General features: G+C 40.0%; 1 protein-coding gene across 2 annotated transcripts in view; it reads right to left on the reverse strand.

Annotated features, from left to right (window-relative positions):
- Positions 1-2,554: 2,554 nt before the first annotated feature.
- Positions 2,555-20,703, reverse strand: part of LOC125899617 (integral membrane protein 2B-like) — a 29,223-nt gene continuing 11,074 nt past the window's right edge. Inside the window, exons 2-7 of one of the 2 annotated variants that reach the window (XM_049594054.1) lie at positions 12,026-12,157; positions 8,570-8,638; positions 7,032-7,181; positions 6,311-6,421; positions 5,557-5,707; positions 2,555-3,385 (exon numbers count right to left, since the gene is read on the reverse strand). In XM_049594054.1, coding sequence (XP_049450011.1) covers positions 3,297-3,385; positions 5,557-5,707; positions 6,311-6,421; positions 7,032-7,181; positions 8,570-8,638; positions 12,026-12,157 — 702 coding nt within the window. In that variant the 3' untranslated portion in view covers positions 2,555-3,296. Of the gene's footprint in view, positions 3,386-5,556; positions 5,708-6,310; positions 6,422-7,031; positions 7,182-8,569; positions 8,639-11,989; positions 12,158-20,703 lie in introns of both variants that reach the window. The other variant, XM_049594053.1, reaches the window with a different exon arrangement.

Raw genomic sequence — 20,703 nt, forward strand, 5'->3', positions numbered from 1 at the left:
CATCTTAAATCCAAGTGAACATTTGTTCCTAATATTAAGAAATTCCCTTAAGGCATTCTTGAGATATTGCGTTCACGAGAATGAGACAGATGCAAGGTCACAGCGACCTTGACCTCTGACCACCAAAATCCAATCAGTTCATCCTCAAGTCCAAGTGACTGTTTGTGCCAAATCTCAAGATACTCCCTCAAGGCTTCCTTTAGATATTGTGTTCATGAGAATAAGACAGATGCAAGGTCACAGCGACCTTGACCTCTGACCACTGAAATCCAGTGAGTTGAATGTTGAGTCCAAGTGAACATTTGTGCCAAATCTGAAGAAATTCCCTTAAGGCGTTCTTGTGATACCACGTTCACATGGATGGGATGGAAGGACGAATGTGGATGGACAACCTGAAACCATAATGCCTCTGGTGATGGCTAGCATGGAGGCATAAAAAAAAAACCCACGAATGTCTGAACTAAATTTTGTGAGGCTAAATCAAGTAGACACATTTGTTAGATTCGTTGATAGATGGATAATAAAGACCTGCTGGTGGCGCGACAGGAAAACTGAGAATCACCAAAGTCAGTCAGATTCATCCTCTGGAGACCACGAACATCTGTATGTAGTCACAGGCATCTTAGTTCAACTGTAAGTACCTATTTCATCATTACAAAGAAAAATACTTAGCACAAACAAATTTTAAAATTTAAAGGACAATGTGTCATATTTGATAAGATATTGATGTTTTGGATGAAAATCTGAATCTGCAGAGAAACCAAACAGCAGCCGTAGAATAAATGTCATTAAAGAGTTGATGCTGTGAGGAGCTGCAGTGCTGCAGCAGTTACTGTGTACTTACATCATATGAGCTCTTTGAACAACCTTCTGTCTGATCCTTCAAGGTGACACCACGCCACCGCCAACCACCTGGCCCATTTCCCATCATCCCCCTGGGCAAGGTCCCTCTGATTAGTGCTTTAATCAAGGACAAATTTCCACTGTGATCAGATGACACGCAGGCCGAGCTCCCGCCGTGACAGCTGATCTGAGGTCAGTCTGATCTGAGGCGACGGCTGCAGACACACTGTCACATGATGACACAGCAGCACTGTGTACAATTACACAACAGTACTACAATGTACAAATACACAACAATACTACACGTCCTTCATGATTATACCGCAAACACTGTACGAATACACAATTACAACTGTAACAATCAAAGTTTATGAAAATACTACAAATACTGTGGACTAATCACTTGTGGAAGAAATACACAGATCTTTTACTTAGGTAAAAGTACCAGAACCACAATGTGGAAAATACTCCATTAAAAGTAACAGTATTTTTTTAAGATTTCTAATACAGTACACAAGTATTCTCTGCTTCTCGTAGTCGAAGGTTCAGCAGAAAAAGTACACGATTTCCCCAAATACATCACATGCTAACATTATTGTCATAAGCCTATGATGTTTCATGTTGAATAAATTAGCATAGTGGCTAGCAGACTTTCCTCTCGTCATATGAAGCCAGGATAAATCACACACAAGACCTTAAAAGTTATTTTGTGGGGCAGTAAAAGTACACAAGTATTGTCAGTTTCAAGTAGTTAGTTCAAGTATCAGCAGTAAAAGTACACGTTTTCCTCAGATATACATCATGCTAATGTTATTAGCACAAGCCTATGATGGTTCCCAATAAATAAGTTAGCATAGTGGGTAGCATACCTTTCTCTACTCATATGAAGCCAGAATAAATCACACACAAGAGTTAAAAATGTTGTTTCGTGGGGCAGAAAAAGTACACAAATATTATCAGCTTCAAGTAGTCAGTGAAATTATCAGCGATAAAATCACAAAGGTTCTCCCCAGAAATACAACATGCTAATGTTATTAGCATAAGCCTATGACGTTTCCCATTGAATAAATTAGCATAGTGGCTAGCAGACTGTCCTCTACTCTTATGAAGCCAGAATAAATCACACTTGATTTAAAATGTTATTTTGTGGGGCAGTAAAAGTACACAAGTATTATCAGCTTCATGTAGTCAAAGTAACAGCATAAAAGTGCATGGTTTTCCCCAGAAATACAACATGCTAACATTATTAACGCAAGCCTGTGATGTTTCCCATTGATTAAATTAGCATAGTGGCTAGCAGACTTTCCTCCTCTCATATGAAGCCAGAGTAAATCACACACAACAAAATTATTTTTTGTGGGGCTGAGGGAAATGGTTTTACGTTTACAAAGATACAGGAAGTCTGCGTTGCTGCACTGTGTAGTTACATTTCTGGGGAGTTACACATCAATCTACGACATAGGCTCTGCAGAGCTTACATTGTAGATTCTATGTTGATTCTATGCAGAGGTACAAATCCCACTTCATGCTTAAACAGAAAAGTAGTGTGAGATATGTCTGAAGAGATGAGAGGGAGGTTCAAACCCTGCCTCTTTTCTCACCTGATCGCTGCAGGAAGTGGGTGTGAATGTTGGCCTGGGCTCAGCGTATTCTGAAGAGGCACACAAGCAGCTTAAAAAGCACTTTAATAAAAACACACAACAGCAGCGTGTTTGTTTTTTCCATTTCGTTTATTGTGTTGGTCTGTTCATATCTTTAAAGAGATTATATACACAAATTAGTACAACAGGAAGAGTTATCCAAAAAAATTACACATTCAAAAAAGACAGACAACCCTCGAGAAAAAGATTTTAACATAAGTGTGTGTCTGAACTCTCCTCTGGGAATTTCACTCTTGTCTTTAATACAAAGTTATTTTTAAAGCTACACGGGAGGCGCACGTGTCCACACGCTTATTTTAAGATCATTTTCCAGTTAAGAAAGAACAGGTGCAGTGTATTAATAGCTACAGCAGACAAAATACAAAAAACAAAAAACGTCTCCCTGGACTGATCAGGATGAGTGGTACAAAAGTTTCTCTTGAAGTCTTATAATGTTTGAACTGAAAGAAAGGTAAACTATATTTTACCCCGTCTATTAAAATATACGTTCGTGCTATAATTGCAGTTATTTGATTAAAATAATTTACTATTTTTAACTCAGCTGACTTTTAACTAGTTATTTTATGAAAAGATTCCAAGAAGATCCCCGAACAGAAAAGTGGAAAAATACACAACTCTCTCTTTTGTTTTTATCACAATCAAAAGAATATTTTAGCAAACAGCTTCACATTTCACTCCTCTCACTCACTCAGACTACCTGAAGTAAAGAAAAAAGACAGGTGATGATTAAAACACAGATCTCACTGCACGCCAGTGACTTTAAGAGCAGTTAAAGTGAGGCGACGAGGTCTCTTAAAGCTCACAGATCAGAGTTTCCACCACAACGTTGCTCTCAAAGTGACGAATCTTGTGGCAGTTCAGAGCTTCGCGCTTCTGCATACCTGTAAGACAAGAAGAGGGGGTTAATGCGCTGAGTCGAGGCAGTAAACACAACCTAATGTTTACTTATTCCATGACTTTGTTGTATCTACAGTGTAATAGAAAAGTGTTTGAAATGTTCCTGACTTCTAAAATAAAAACAGTTTATCAGTGGACAAAATGTCCCCTCAGTCTCAAGCAGGAGGATTGTGCCTGTCTTTGACACATGTTCTAGAGCTGGGTGATATGGACAAAAATCCTCTCTCTGTATTTTCAGGCTGAACGGCGATACACAATATATATCTCTGTATTTTCTATGAAATGGGTGACATGTTCAGAGTCAAGTCAAAGCCACATTTGAGACTGAGATACAGCTGCACAACATGGAAATCAAACATAATATAAAATCAATAGCAGGGCTGTGCGTTAACTTTTTGCACGCAGCACTGGAGCTTCAGAGGTTGAAAGGTTTGCAGCACAGGACACTAAACTATAACATGAGTATGAACGTATGAAGTAGGTTTGAGACAATAAAAATCTTTGTGGGTGGAGTTAGGCCCTGATCACACAGAAAGTGTTTCAGCGCTTTGAACTTCTCAAGTTGAAAAAACGTTCAACTCAGAACAGAGGAGCGCCCCACGTCATCTTTTTTTCCCCGTTGTCCAGTGAGATGGTTTGAGAGGCGGGCCTTCTGTGGTGGTCACGACAACAAGTTTACAGGTTACAGTTGGTCAACAATGGAGGAGAAACTGGTGGTAGTGGTTGTCAAGCTGCCCCTGACTCATCCTAAAATATTCCTGGAAACAGCCATCATGGAGGAGAAGCTCCTGGACCAACTGGCGGTACTCCCCATGATCCAGCCTCTTTTTTAGGGTCTCATGTACCCACACAGATCTCTGTTTATCTGTGACCAACAAACTAATTACTGACAAGTACCCTCTGCCTGTCTGTTTTTTATTTTTTTGCAACCTGCAAAACACTTGCTGTGTGATCAGGGCCTTAAAAGGTAATTTCCTGTGGTGTTTCAAATGAATCTGTTGCTGGAAAATGATCTACATCTATTATTAATGGGGCCTAAATCTTATTTCTGTTGTATAAGAAACATCTGTGTCTGCGCTGCATTTTTTAAACAGATCTGTCACCTGCATCCAGGCGCTGTCTCAATGTCACACTGTCACACTACAACTACTAACAAGAACAGCTAGCAAACAAACGCTCAGCTGACACAATCAAGCAGCTCTGTTTCCCACACATGCAGCGCAGCGCTGTACTGCGCTCATTTCACACATCTCACAGACTGATTACAGTAGTGCGTGCAACATATAGACTGAGGTCAGCTGCTCTGTGTCTCTCTGAGTGTTGAAGGAGAAACCGTGAGTGAGTGAGTGGGGCGGAGCTGTGAGGAGGGTATGAGAGAGGTGAGATGCACACTGGTATGTGTGATGTAACCCAGCATGACCCTATATCAGTATAAACAGAGTGGTCTAAATCTTGCTTGAAAATATATCGATATATCGTACAGTCTTTATATCACCAAGTCCTAACTTGTTTAAACTGTCTTTTCACAATAAATCAAAACAAATGGATCCTCATGAATATTTTTTTTGCGGTACCAAACTGGCACCTAACCATGACTCTTGTGTACTGTTACACAGGGAACTACATTCCTGTTTAAGGCACTCCAAACTGTCACCCATGTTTCATCCATTGTTAGGTGGATAAACTGAAATCCTTTCAGGTTTGTTTACTCTGTCCCTGGGCTGAAACTATTTCTGTTTCCTGATTTCCTCTATGTTTACTTAACACTGTGGTTTGCTAAACGTGGCACTGCTTTGTGTATATGAACATTACACCCTCTGATCTGTACGAGTATAACAGAAACACACACTGAAAGATCTCTGAACGACACAAGGGAACGTTAGCTGACGTGCAGCCTGAAGCAAACTGCTAACGGGACAATAAGTTCACACAGTTAATTTAACTCCTGTCTCCTAAGTGTGTGTGAACCATCCATTATATGACCTGGTTTAACTGGTTTAAACACAGGTGTGAGCTGGGCCTTTAGTGTTTTCAGCCGCTGTTTAACTCACAGTAACTTCATCTATTTCTTGTCAGAGACACATCTATGACCTTAAATGTAAAAGAGCTCTTCTAATAAGCATAAATAGAGGCCTGAGTGACTTCCTGTTCCTACCCAGAATCCTGTCTCTGCGCTGCAGCTTGTAGGTGTCTTTGCCGCGGCAGAGGTTGTAGATGAAGTAGCCGAGCTGGTCGACATGCTGCAGACGCTCTGTCACAACCATCTCCTCATGGAGCAGGTAAGACTGAGGCAGGTAGGTGCCGGCCTGCGCAGAGAGAGGACAGATGATAGGGATGAATACATGATCACCACTGATAGAGTTAAAGCTGCCTCATTCAGACTCCCCAGGGCTCAGTGCAAACCTTATTTTTAGTATGTGAAATAACATCAGTGAAGTTGCACCCTTGTTCTAATTTGCTGGTTTTACCAGTTTTGTTTTTAGGAACTGGTTCTTACAGTTTTTAATGTCGTTAGTGGAGTTTACTGTAAACTGACATCAACTGTGTCTCTCATCCATCAAAACGTCTGTGAAAATCAGTTTAAAAACAAACTGCTCGGCGGGTTTAACAGATTTATTTTGGTGCCAGCTTTGATGTCTACTTTCTATTTTATAAAGAAACACTCAGTTTGAGAAGTATGCTTATCTAATGTCTTGGAGAGAGTTAGATGAGAAGATTAAAACCACAAATATGAAGCTACAGCCACTTCAGCATGAAGAGTAGAAACACTTGGCTCTGTGCAAGTGTCTCATTTAACTTGCTTATTTCTCAAAATATATAGTTATTATTAAATATATAATGTAATAATCCTTAATTAAATGAAGGATTGCCGTTGACGTCTAGATTAAGGTGAAACTACAGTGGTTTACCTTGACGTTGACGAGCAGCTCCAAAAAGTCTCTGGGAGGCATGACGATGGAGGTGTTGAGTGGGATGACGTAGCACTTGTTCAGACTCAGATCCAGGTAGGCGGTCAACCTCTGAGACACACGACAAACATTTATAGACCAACAAAACTAACATCTACACAGCTGTAATTTCCTTTTTTAAAACAAGTAATAAACCTGTTTCACAAATTCTGCCCCTACCAACCTAAAAGTCGGAAAGAACCAGGCCTTTGTTTGGAGCAGGCCTCTATTAGAGACACACTTTTTATTTTTCATTTCCCCTTCTTCCCAGTAAGTGACAACTGGTCCCTTCCTCCATGTTTATTTGTGTTGATAAATCAGTTCCTGTTCTTTCACCTTTCATTTATTTTGCTGATAATTTTCAATCTACTGTGAATGAACACTTCCAGTTGACTCCTTTACATTTTAGTCTTCCAGTCTGCCTGTTAATGTTAAGCTTTTAATGTGAAAATCCACAGGAAGTTGTCATTTGAATGCCGTGTTTTCTATGAGACTTTGCAATATAAGTCTTTGGAATTTAACTTGAATCTTTCCCTCTAATCTATGTTTAATAAGATGTATTTATGTGACTATAATTTACTGCTGATGATAAACAAGTCACAATCAACAGAAATGATAATTATCTATTTATCATCAAAGTCGTTAGTGATTCACACAGGAAGCAGCCGGGGATCTGTCTCACCCGCTGGAAGTCGTGGACGATGTCTGCTGGGTCTCCGTCTCCGAACTCGGGCACAGGGACGTTGATGAGCTCCACCTGCTCCCTCTCCAGCACCCTGATCCTCTCCTCCAGCTGCCGCAGCTGGAACTGGTTTGGCAGCTCCACCTCCAACTACAAACCAGTTCAGCCAGTTCATTAACCAGTAACAGAACTAGTCACACTGACAGTTATTTGGTCACTTATTTCCTTTGTTATTCCACAGTCTGAACTCAGTGTATTTCTACAGCAAGAGCCATTAAATGGACTTAAATTAATTATATGTAATTAATTCTGTGTTGGATTCAAACCACCATTAAAGACTGACAGGAAACACTGCAGACTGTAAACCAGAGTTACTGTTTATAATTTAATCTGATTGATATAAGACTCACAGTTTACTGTTCACAGATGTATTAGAGCCAGATTAAGATACCGTTAATGCTAACACAACACTTCCTGCTTCTACTGGACAAAAACAGGACAGCTTTTATTGTGACGCAGTCAAAGGAAACAATTTGTCATCGAGATTAGCACTGACACAATCGTTCAACAGAAATGTGTCTACAACGAGACGTCTTCAAATGTTTGTTTTGCCCAACAGTTAAAAAGATATATTTAATGTTCTATAATGTAAGTAAATAAAAACTAAAAGAATTCTCAAGTGAACATCAAATGTTGAAAATTGACTTAATCAGTCAATTATCAAAAAAGCTGCGGATTTATTTTCTGTCAGTTTTTTTGTAACTGATTAATCAGCAAATAATTACAGCGCAATTAAAAAAAAATCTTATCACATTTGTCAAAAGTGTGAACAGAATGTAAAAAATGGAGAAAAAAAATGTGTATCATTTAATAAGAAAATAAATGTATAAATTAATAAATAAATAAATAAATGTGAACATACAGACACAGAGATTCAGAAATAAATGTAATTATACAAAAATGTGTAAATAAATTTCAGATTTTTCTTTATGTACTTTTAAAATACATACTTTTATCTATGCATTTCTTAATGCCTTAAATTATTTATTTACATATTTATCTATTTTTATTATTTTATTTTTTATTCATTTTATTTACTCATGGATTATTGCATTTATTTACATATTTCAACATGTATTTATTTATTTTTTTTAATCAATGCATTTCTTTATTTATTCTTGTATTTATTCATTTATTTGTATTAAAGTCATTTTTAATCCTCCATATTAATATGGTGTGGTAATGAAACAGAAATAATGAAAAATATAATAAATAAAATCTCCACCTGTCTGTCTGAAAATAGTCGACTAAAACGTAAAGTGAACGTGATTTGAAGTTAAAACTAATAAAAACATGTGGAGTCTGTGTGTGTGTGTGTGTGTGTGTGTAAACACAGATACAGATGACTCTACTGTGAGCTCAGCCTGAAGTCATTAACTCAGAAATCAATCAGTGACCCAGTCTGTAATGATTAATAAAACACTTCCTGATAAGCAGCAGAAAGAGAAACAGAGCTGATGTGTTGAACAGCTTCATACCTCGTCTTCCTCCTGGATCATGAAGTCTTCCTCACGGTAGTTCACACCACACACAAACACCTGACCCTCCTGCAGAGAGGAAGAGGAGGAGAACACAAATGAAGGAGTGAGTGTTTGAGTCTGTGCAGCAGATGTGAATGTGTTGAGTGCTGTAAACTGTAACAAGGCCTGTTTGTCACACATTACATTTCTGCTTTTTTAAAAAAAAATAATCAGAGCTCCTCGCTGTAAAACATTATAATAATAAACTTTAATAATACAGAACTCTTAGAAACAAAGTTACAAAATGTTTAATGCAAGTTTTCACAGCGCAGGAAGTAGAATAAAAAACACAGCTATAACGAATAAGAAGTGTTGAGGTGGCCACTGGTCACTGTTAGTCTGATTTCAAATTAGTCACCAGGACTAGTTCATGGTTAAACTGGATTTACAGGGTTTTGTATCAATGGGATGATGTGTCAGTGTTTAACTTGATGAAACAGATACTGACATCTGGTTATTTTTTACGTTAGTCCCGACATGCAACTGTTATGTTTATGTTTATTTATTAACAGAGAGTGATGATGATGGTGGTCTTTCTTCATCTTCACCCTCAACGATCTTAACTGAGATCAGAAACATGTAGAGGGAAACACTAGCTGACCAATCACAGCACGCGTGGTCTCAATGTGATATCTGGGTCTCCATCCTCCAGGAGATAGACCCAGCCCTCATCTCTGCTCCCATTTATGTGAATGTCCTTGAGTCTGTCTATTGTGTGTCTGCGGCAGAAAGGAGGTCGCAGCACCTGGAGGTTTCTTGACGTCTTCCTGGATCCATGTTGCATTCACGTTATCTTTGTCTACCTTCCTCTGTTCCTCCTTATCCAGGGGTGCAGAACTCTATAGATATATAAAAGCCCTTTAAAGAAAAAATTTGGGCATTTTTGACAGGACTCTCTCTGTAGCTGCAGCTACATATGCGCTGTATATAAATCCATCTTAACACGGCATCCTAACGTGTTCGACTATCGTGTCACATCACACATCAGACACTCTCTGTCCACACTGAGCCTGCTGTCAATCATGACCCAGCAGACTCATTTAAACCGCCCTTGAGCAATTTCACTTTGCATTTTTCCCTTAACCTCAGGATGGCAAGACTATCATACAGTTTGTCGACATGCACCAGGTGGGAACTACACAGGCAGAACTAATGTTTTCATAAACAAACAAGCACAGGTCAGCTAACAGCAGACATTTCCTGCTAGGTGGCGGACATGACCACAGCAGAGAAGCGTAAAGTCAAAAGCGAGGGCCGCTGCTTTGAGGAGCAGTGGAAAGATGAATACTTTTTCACTGAATGATGAAACAGCTGTGTTTGTCGAATTGTGTATGATTTTTTTTTATAATCCATTTGATGCGAGAAGCAGCTGACCCGCAGATACTTTCCCAGGATCTAATCCAAAAAGTTTGGACACCCCCGGCCTACATGGTTTGTTAACATGAAGAAACAGAAGTGCATTGAAGTTACGTGATGCTACATGACAGTCAGACGCTAATTTTCTATTGGGACATGATGTCATTATGTTCCCCTCAGGAGCGGCTGCTGAGTCAAGTGAGACACCTGGTAAAATTCATTACACTAGTCCGGTCCTGTCTTTGGCTTGATATCAAACCAGTCTGAAAATGTTTACACCAGACTGTGAACAGAGTGTTAGAGCCTCCTGTGTCTGTAGACTTATGGTTGTGTTTTATGCATGAGGATTTAAATCACCTCGACTTTCACGGCTGTGTTTTGTGTTTAGTTTCTGTTTTGTCTGATTCCACTTTGCTGCAGTTATTAATCTCCATACAGAGAGGAGGACAGGTCTGTGTATCACTCACATCTCTGCTCTTTAAAACCTGCTGAGGTAGGCGGAGTCAGCATGTGACATAAAAGCAGCTCGCAGCAGTTTACCTGCTCCGACATGTCCAGTGTGTCACATTTCATACTTGTGATGTTGTTTTTGGACTTGATCGACAACTACAACCCAAATACTGACATTATCAGATGCTTTTTTATTGTGAAAGTCATGAGCTAATAGGGGTGGGAATCTTTGGGCACCTCACGATTCGATAACGATTACGATTCAGGGGCTACGATTCCATTATAAAACGATTATTGATGCATCTTTAATTTATGTATATTGATGCACTTTTTCACAACACACATTTCTTTTTGTCTCACTGAATAAGCATTCAACACTTGCAATTTTTAAAAACAGTGCATTTGTAATAAGAAACAGTTGAATTCATTTCCATTATATTTTATCAAACATATAAATGGAAATGATTGCAAACTGGAAAGTTACAACTTTGTTGTACGGAACCAAAGGTAACAACAGGTATATTAAATCACAAGATAAAATGCGCAGTTAGAGTAACAAATGATTCGGTGGCGACAGACGTCCATGCATCACATGTAACTGCGTTCCTACCTGCCTGCCTTCAACAGCGAGGCCATGACTTCTGTTTTGGTCTGATTGTAGAGTGTCGGGATGGCCGTGTCGGTGAAATAGCGTCGGGATGGGATGGTGTATCTGGGCTCCAGTGTATGCAGCAGTGCTCGAAATCCCTGATTTTCCACGACGGAATAAGGACACAAATCCTTGGCAATAAATGCCGCGATGGCCTTCGTAATTTGCTTCGCCTTTTCCGATGAGGGTGGCAGCTTTCTAATTGCTTCCTCGATTGTTCTCCGGTCGGTAGCACCACTAGTAGCCGCAGCAACAACAGCCTGCCGTCTCCCTGACTCCTCCGTCAGGTGGAATCGAGTTAGATGGCTTCTCATGTTTGTTGTGTTGCCAAAGTATTTTATTTTAGAACAACACAGCTTACATATAACGTGGCTCTTGTCCAGTTCGTTTCTGCCATTGACGTTGTAGAAGCCGAAGTGTTTCCACTCGTCTGTTTTAAAATTAGAAGGAGCTGTTCGGATCTCACGGCAAGGTGGGTGGCGGTCAGCCATGTTTGTTTTCCTCTGTGCGCATGTCGGCGTGTCCACTCCAGGCGCGCATCCCAAAGTGTCCCGGAGATGACACATACCGTGCTTCTTAGTTCCGCATTATTTAGAACCTTCTGTATTTCTCTAATTAACAGATTTAAATAATTGAAATTTGGACGTTTGTGAATCGATTCAGATTCGTCCACGTCCGAATCGCGATGCATCTAAGAATCGGAAATTTCCCCCACCCCTATGAGTTAGTTTATAATTATTTATTTAATACATGGTTTTATTTCCTTGTCTGCTAGTTTGTAATGTCGTGTCTCTGGAGGACTTCTAAGTGGGCTGCCTAAGTCAACCCCTGACGATAAGCAAACATTAAAGCTGAAAGTCGTCCTGCCTCAAATCTAATCTGCCTTCACTGATCCTTTCATATACAATTACTGTTAAATTTACCTCTCCTTCCCACCCTCGCTGGGGCTGGTAGCTCACCTCCAGGATGTAGTAGCGGTACAGGTAGGCTCCTCCAACCACCACTCCAGACAGCATGAGGGCAAGACCCAGGCACATGCACCAGCACCAGGCCCGGGACTGGTGACGCACCGGCAGAGCTGCCTCCTCATCCTGCAAGAGAAGAAGAAGAAGATGGGATCAGCGAGGATGTTCAAATATTAAATCCTCCGAAGAAGAAAAGGAAAAAACGTGTCTGATTGTTATTGCTCTGGTTATTTCTCTACTTCTTCCGCCATTATTTCTACACCTCTTCCCTCCTTTACTCCTCAGACGTATCCATTCACTGCAACACTCTATATTTCATCAAGAAAACACCACTTATTTTCACTGCTGTGAGATGCAGCAATGCACCAACAAAGACAGAGAAGAAGAAGAGGACGATTGCCAGCAGGGAAACATCAGTGCAAACAATGCTAGACTTAAGGGTGGTTTTAAGGGAAGTTTTAAGTGTGAGAAAAAGCCTCAGTGCAGCATCACAGAGCTGCTAGCGTGTCTGTGGACTCTGATCTTGTTACTGACACGAAGTTGCAAGCCAGTGCTGGTTGATAAGGACGATAACATATCAGCTAGTGGTTACAATTTAAAAAAAAAAAAGACATCTTAAATCTGTAGATCTTTTTTTGAGGCCGACTGTCACATGGATAACATTATAAAACTGTCAAATATCAATGTTGTGCATTTAAGAAGCTCTTGTGAGAAACCTGAGACTTTGATCTGAGTGGCCAGGAGGATTGTGGGTAAATATTCTGAATAGACTCGGGCTTATTTTCATCAGGCAAACATCAGCTGCTGGACTCTGGCCAGCAGGATGAAGAAGCAGCTTCTCTCAGAACAAGACCTGACTCGTCTCCTCCTGCTGCTAAAAACTGAAAACCTCCGTCAGACTAAGAGACACTTCGTCTGAAGATAAACAGCCAGGAGTCATTAACGTGAAGCTCTCTCCTTTGACCTCCATCACATCTGTTTAACTGATGCTGAGCCTTAAAACACAACCTGTGGTTTCACTTACAGAAACTCTGACAAGCTTTTTACCGTTAATTTTCAACACACCCTTCTCTTGAATTGACAGAAGTGCTTGTACTGAGAACTTGTGGTGTATGAATTGTTTCCGTCACGTATGAATCACAATTAGAAACCAACAACGTCTCCTATACTTGATGTTAGTGGAACGAGCTGCAACTAGGGCTGGGTACTGTTTAAAAAATGATGTTAACAGTACCCTTAAACGCCGATGCCGATACCAATAGAATACTTCTTTTAATACCTAGAATGTGAATGGAGTTGGGTGTAGTCACACACCACGTACCTTATGGTTACTAACAGGTTTAATGACAGGGTTCTGGTGTCGGTGTGAGTTCGGACTGTTTAGCCTCGTTTCTACCAAGCAGTACGGATCAGTTCAGTTCACTTTGGTGCACATCAGAGTGGTTATTTTTCGGTTTTCATTGTAAAAAGTTGTGGATGGCATCATTTAAACGATCACACTGATCCCGTACTAAACGTGGAGCTAGAAACTCTGCAGTCCATTGATTAGTCAATAGCAAACCATCTCTCTTAAGCTGAAAACACGTCAAGTGTCTCCCCTAGCACGTGTAAACAGACGACCACGCAAAGTCATTACTACTTTCACTAAATGATCTGTACTTCCTCCACCTTTGCATTAGCTTCAAATCACGTGCAGACAGCCCCTAATTAAACTTGATTTCTCACCCGCAGAAGTATCTTTTTGGCCATTGTCTTTATAATGACGGGATTGTGGGTCTTTTAGCTCGGGGTATTTCTTGACCTCAACAACAAGTCTCTCCTCATCCATTCTTCATCAAAAAATTCTCAACTTCAAGCTCTCTTAATACATCGATGATGAGGAGAGGAGTCAAGCTGCTATTGGAGCAGAGAAAAAGAGCTGCTGCAGGAGCTGGTGTGTACAAGCAGAAAACAAGTGGGGGAGAAAATGCCTTTAATATTCCTGCCTTTTTAATTCTGGTAGTGACAAGGCTGGAAATAGGACAGTGATGTGAAGTGGCACGGGGACACATCCAGGAGCGCCGACACGCGCCTATCCGCCGCCAGTGTAGGGCTGTACATTGCAGCGGTGTATGCCACCAGTGTGTTTTCATCTTTACTCAGTGTTGAGTTGTAACCGCTTTTCATACCATGGCTAGTTTTTCATACATCAATAAACTATAACTATGAAATGAAAGGATGTTTTACTGCCGCTAACAGAAGCTATAGACTGAGAAAAATATTTAACTCATTGTGACGACTAGCGACAGCAACCGGCAACTTTTATGGTAGAACATTTACTTGTGATGTTACTCAAAGCAATTTCTTAATAACATAAAGAATTTATTCTGATATTAAAACAATGAAAATGTGGAATGAGAGATTTTATGACATTGTTGCACGACAAGCGACTTTAACGACCAATTCATCAACTCATGTTTCCAGTTTAGGAGCCTGCTGATTTCTGACATTATGTCTATGCAGAAGTGTTTTTGGTTTCCCCACAATGCAACACTTCATAACACCCGACACACAAACTTCCTCCTCGTGTTCCTGTAATCAGTCAAGCAACACTGAGCAGAAACCGTCGCCTGAGCCAAAGAGGAAACCGCACAAACTAAGAAATATCAGCCCTCGTGGTGTGATCGGTTTTGTTGTGATGAAAAACACTTCTGCAGTAAGTCTTTATGTTCATGTACATCTTGAAGGAACAGTTTTGCCAACAGCGTACGACAAAATGCAACAAAGGGAATTATAGTTACGTAGTGTTAAATAATTACTTTTAAAATATTAGACAGAGAAACAGCCTTTTGTCACAGCTGTTATAAACACTACAATTTCAATAAAGCAGCCAAAAAACAAAATGTATTTTTAAGAAGAACACATAGAACATATTTCCTGACATCAGCAGACAGTCGACCTCCTGTTAAACATTCATATTTGTATTTTCAGTGTGGTCAGTAAAGCCGTGCCATCTGAGTGAATGCAGCTTTTATAACTTGATAACTGTGGACCATGAGTCAGCATTTCCAGAACACCTCGGGTACAGGAGGAAACTGCAGGGAGGCAACTAAAACACTGACAGTCAGCCCTTTCTGACCTTCACCTCACTTCTCGGCCAGCAAAGACAAAACTCCCGGAACATTGTGTAATGTTTTGTTTTCTGCGAGCAGGAACGTTGAGAAAAGAGGAACCAAAGAACAACGGTCTGACGGGAGGAAGTGAGGGTGAAACCTTTAGAGAGGAAAGTGCTGAGCAGCTAACACTGGCGGTGTTAGACGAAGTGTGTTTGACAGGCCGAGCGGCTGACAGAGACACTAAAAGGGAACATTTCCTGAGGCTTTTCTCCATCAGCTGTAAAGCTCAGGTCATCGCTGCTGAGCGGACATTTGTTTCAAACACTCACACTGACTTTGACTTCTAGGAAAACAAAAAAGAGGAAGTGAAGGCAAAATAGCAGAACGTAGAAGAGGATGTTTTTCACCTACTGGACATCTTCAGTGACACGAGAATATTAAAAAGGTTAGTTAGGAGACATTTGGCCCTGTGTCGGGAGCTGTCAGGCCGGTGGAGGACATCCAGTTTTATTTCTAGTTTAAGGTGAGAAAGCTAGATTTTAAAAATAAATGTGTTTGAATATCAGTGTATAATCGGGGTCTAATCCAACCCTGATATGAGGGTTATTTTCACAGTTGTAGTCAATATTTTGCACATTACTGCACAAAACTGTTCAGCTCTTTCATTTCAAAACAGGTACATTATATTTTTATCTTACGTTTATTGCACATTTTTCTATTTCACTGCTATTTATTGCTTTATTTTTTTATCTTCTTTTATCATGTTTATTCATATGCACCAAAACACCAAGGAAAATTCAGTGTACATGAAAACCTACTTGGCAATAAATCTGATTCTGATTCTAGCAAGTAACTTTATTTATAAGGGCCCTGAAACACCTGGCTGATGGTCACCTGTTGGTCAATGTTGTGCTGTCAGCGAGCATCTAGCACCCTAATCTTTAATGCGTCCCCAACACTGGCACTAATTGATCATTTTAAATCGGACTCTGAGACGGCAGAGCCCATCGGTGAGAGAAATCCTTCTGATTGGCAGTTCAGCCTTGCACACAAAAAGAGAAACATAAGTGAAGAAAGTAAACAAATGACTGAAGTCAAGGGGCCGTGAGATCCAAACAAACTTCCCATATTGGGTAACAATGTGTTTTGAGCCACCGCGCTCTTCCACAGAAACAGTGAGTAATTGTGTCATTCTTCACTGGAGCACGGTAAACTGCTCTTTCAACATCAGGTCATGCTGTCAATGTGCTAACTGGCTAACTAGTGTCTTGAATCTGTCCTGGTGATCTTCCCCTTTCTCTTTTTGAATGATGAATACAGACTACTGCTGCCTGCTGGCGTGGAGACTTGTTTCGTCGCACACAGGCGCAGAACGAGCATGTCATTTGGGGCATTGGCTCTTCGCAGTGTGTTCATGTCCAACTTTTTAGCCAAGATACAGGCAATGTGAGGCGACGCAACAGTTAGCTTTCGTTGATGCTAGTTCTTTGAAGACAGTTTGATGTGTTCGGGCCTTAAGAACCACAACCTAAAAAGTCTCCTTTAATTTTATACCTGAAACGAGGAACAACCGACCAACCCTGATCAGAGGAGCTCAAAGACCTGCTGGTTACAATCTGCAGGGCTGCAGTAGATCTTAACTAAGAGTCCACTTGGATCGGTTAGAAGGCCGAGTTCAAACCTGCATGCAAACACACAGTCGCCTTATTTGAATTAAATACATCTAGTGCAGGAAGATGAGTTTGTAAGATGAATATTGTGTTTCTATTGTTTCCAGGTGACCAGCGCAGTAAGATCAAATAACTGTCATGCTGAGTTGAAAACTCATTGATCTGTTTACTCAAACTGGACTTCCATGATTGTATTTCATCATCACATCAGAGTTATCCTGTCAGCATGGCTTTGTGTTCGCCTCTATTTTATTTATTAGTTCAGATTTCTGGTTGGCCATGAAGTAGAGGTGACAGTGAATTTAAATAACGTCAAGGCAAACTACTTCAGACTGTAAATATTGAAATCAAGCAGCTCATTGAGTTCAAATATTACATCTGATGCAGTGATCATTGTTTCTCAACATTCTCCTGATGCTTCATCACCACCACCAACAAGACCCGACAGGCCTTCAGACCAACGTTTCATAACTGCGACACACTCACACCCTCGTTAACACACTCGTGTGTCAACACAGTCAAGTATGTCGACGTCACACACAGTTGGAACAATATGTACAGTCAGAAACACACTCAAGGAATAAAGGCATTTTCAGGATTATTTGATCAACTGAGTGAATGATGAGGCCGCAACTAAAGATTATTCCCATTACTGATACAAAGACAGAAATAAAAATGTAGTACAGGGTTTCGGAAAGATAAAAAATCTCTACAAAAGTCTTATTTTGTTTGACCAATAGTCACGAAAAATTATAAATTATATAAAGAAGCAAATATTCATCTTCGAGAAGCTGAAGCCATAGAAGGTTTTCAATATTTAACTGATTAACTACTTGTAGAGCTGTCACATTCTGGTCAGTTGGTTGGTCAATATATTCTTGTCCTTGGTCGCACAGTCGCTGGTGTTACTTTAATAAGTCTGTGAGTCCGCCACAGTAGTTGTTGTTGTTAGGCACTTGTATTTGTCCTGTGTCAGTTGGTCTTTGTGGTATTTGTCCCGCCCCTTCTCCACTGTGATTGGACGTCTGGTGACAGTGATGAGCGCATTGTTCTACCCAAAGTTAAACATATTTTAGCTCTCATTTCTATTCAGAAATTGAATAAATAATCACAGAAGACAGTCAGTGTCAGATTTTCATTCTGGATCTATTTTACGAAGCCTCCAGAAAGATGCTGCCGTTCAAGTCTGGATTATAAACCTTCTGAAAGGGAAACAATCACACTGGACCCTCAGTTGGAGCAGCAGGACGGCTGACGTTAACTACTGCGCTACAAATAATAAATCTCACTCTTGCAAGCAGTGCTCCATATTTAGTCCAGTATGTCAGATTCTTCTTATCAGTCCTGTTCAACACTTAGCGTTGAGATGGACTCGTGCAAGCAGCTTAATTGGACAGTCTGCAGTTTATGTTCAGATCGCATCTATTTTTCACTCTAGGCATTCTACGTGCCTGAACACAGAGTTAACTTGCCCTGGTGGAGTGTTACTGTCAAGCTCTGTGAGAGGAAATAATGCCTCAGTGGACACACAATACTATCAGGTAGAGTGCACCCAATGCACTGTGGCTGATTTAGTTAATCTACAGATGACATGCAGAACTTTTCCCCCACTGACTTATCGATTAGTGAAAGAGTAGGTCAATATTCAGTTGACCAAGATTGTCTTTGCTTTGCTTGATTACAGCCCAAGTGATTTTAGGAGTGAAATAATTTTCTTATTTAAACATTCAGACAATTCACAACTATCTAAATCAAGCAACAAATGTGAAAATAGCAGATTTGGGGTGCAGCTATTTAGTTTATTTGCACTTACATGTGTATAACAAACAAAGTAAGAAGTTAAAATGTTTGAAAAGAGTGCATGAGAGGTTCAAAGATACCTCACCTATTAAATGAAAATAATCATACATTACAAAAAGATAAAAACAAAGACTGCGTAATTGATGAAAACAATCAATCTCCAAATTATTTTCTGAAATAAAGCGATGAAAGAGATCAATGTCATTTATATTTCCTGTTTAATGTGACCAACAGTCCAAAACTGAAGATAATTAGTTTACTATCACGTGTGACAAAGAAAAGCATCAATGGGAGAAACTGAAACCAGCAAATAATTGTTTCTTTTTTTGTTTGTTAGAAAACTTACGGAAACAATTATAATTATTTGTTCATCAGCCAATAGACTGAGTGTTTCAGCTCTACTGCAGATATCTGAGCTTTATAATTAGTAGGAATGAAAACTTGTGCAGATGTTTTGTGTACAGGAACTGATTCTTGTGACTTCAGCCTTTTTGTATTTTTAACAAACTGTCAGATCCAACGGACTGAAACAGACTCACTTCCTCTTTGTTCTCAGACGGTCGGTCCGACTCTGCTATGATGATCTGTCTCAACTTTACTGTCAACTGTTTCATCTCATTTTGAGAGATTTGTGTGTGTGTGTGTGTGTGTGTGTGTGTTTGTGTGTGTGTGTGTGGTGAGGACGGAGGCTGATGGTTCATTCACATCACACAGTCACGCTACAACAGGGATCAATGACTCTCTTTGTGTCTGCGACACCACTTTAAATCAGCCACAACCAACCAACATCTCACACTTCATTAAGTTTTGGTGGATTCTCACATGGTTTGAGGGTGTGTGTGTGTGTGTGCGTGTGTGTGTGTGTGTGTGTGTGTGCTGGAATTAAAGAGTCAGGTGTTATCATATCTGTTGTGTTTAAATGCCGTGAAACAAAGAGGTTTTAGGGGACTTTGCTCTTTAACAGTGTATAGTATAGATCTAACTCCACAATTCAGTACTGACACGTTTATTATAAGTGTCTTTGATTTCACCAGAACAAATACGTTTTCTCCCTCATCTGGATTGTATGATGCCATTTTATAACTGAGGCTTATTAATGTTTTTAGTGTGAATACATGACTGTTCGCCCTGGTCCTAATCATGGCTCAGTGTTCCAGTCAATGTCTTAATGTCAGATCAGCCTGCAGAGTCCTGAGTGTGGGTCCACCTGAGAGCAACTTGTGTTTCTGTCTCTGTGGAGACAGGTGAGTATCAGTGTCCAGGACGCAGGTTTGGTTTCACTGAAACTCCATCCTCTGCTCTGAGCTGCATACGGCCACACACCAAACACTGGGTTCAAAACTTTAACAGGAAACCCCTCCTTAGTTTAGAGAAAGGAAACATAACTTTTCCACCGTCTGTTTACTGTCAAACTCTTCTTTGTGTTCCTACAAACCTATACAAAGCACTGCCACGGACGAGGGTGCACTGATACACCAGAGGAATTCCTCTGATTATTTTATTCAGATCTCTGCGACATGACACACACACGTACTGTCTGTCTGGATATGACACAAACCTGCCAGAGTCCAGCACGTCATCAGCCTGATAAAAACAAAAAAATGGGAACTAAAAGCAGAGTGAAACTGAACTCCAAAGCCAACTGAAATATTTAATCTCCTCCACTCCTCTTTCTTTGTCATTAAACCTGTTGGACCACGAATTTAAGATAACCCGTTTGCAGTAATTCTTTCACAAACTTGAGCTTTACTTTGACTTTTACTGACTGCAAAGTGCAATAAATCAGTGAATATTGCTGAATTTTAAACCTTTAAAAAATAACCTGACGAAGTCCTTAAATATTGTGTAAAGTAATTATAATTCTTTAAGTGGAACTAAACTACCTGTGGACACAAATAGAGCTGCAATTAATAGCTCTTTTCATTCTTGATTAATCGTCTCTAAAACGTCAGTGGAAAATGTCCAAAATCAAACGCCTTCTTTGGTCCAGCCAAAAGCCTAAAACATTAAGATACTTTACTATCAAAATGTCTAAAAACAATTGGATCAACGATCTATATTTTTTCGTTATCCTAAACATTTTCAACAATGCTCAAACACAGAAATT

This window comes from Epinephelus fuscoguttatus, linkage group LG13, assembly GCF_011397635.1.
Source record: "Epinephelus fuscoguttatus linkage group LG13, E.fuscoguttatus.final_Chr_v1".
NCBI lineage: Eukaryota > Metazoa > Chordata > Actinopteri > Perciformes > Serranidae > Epinephelus > Epinephelus fuscoguttatus.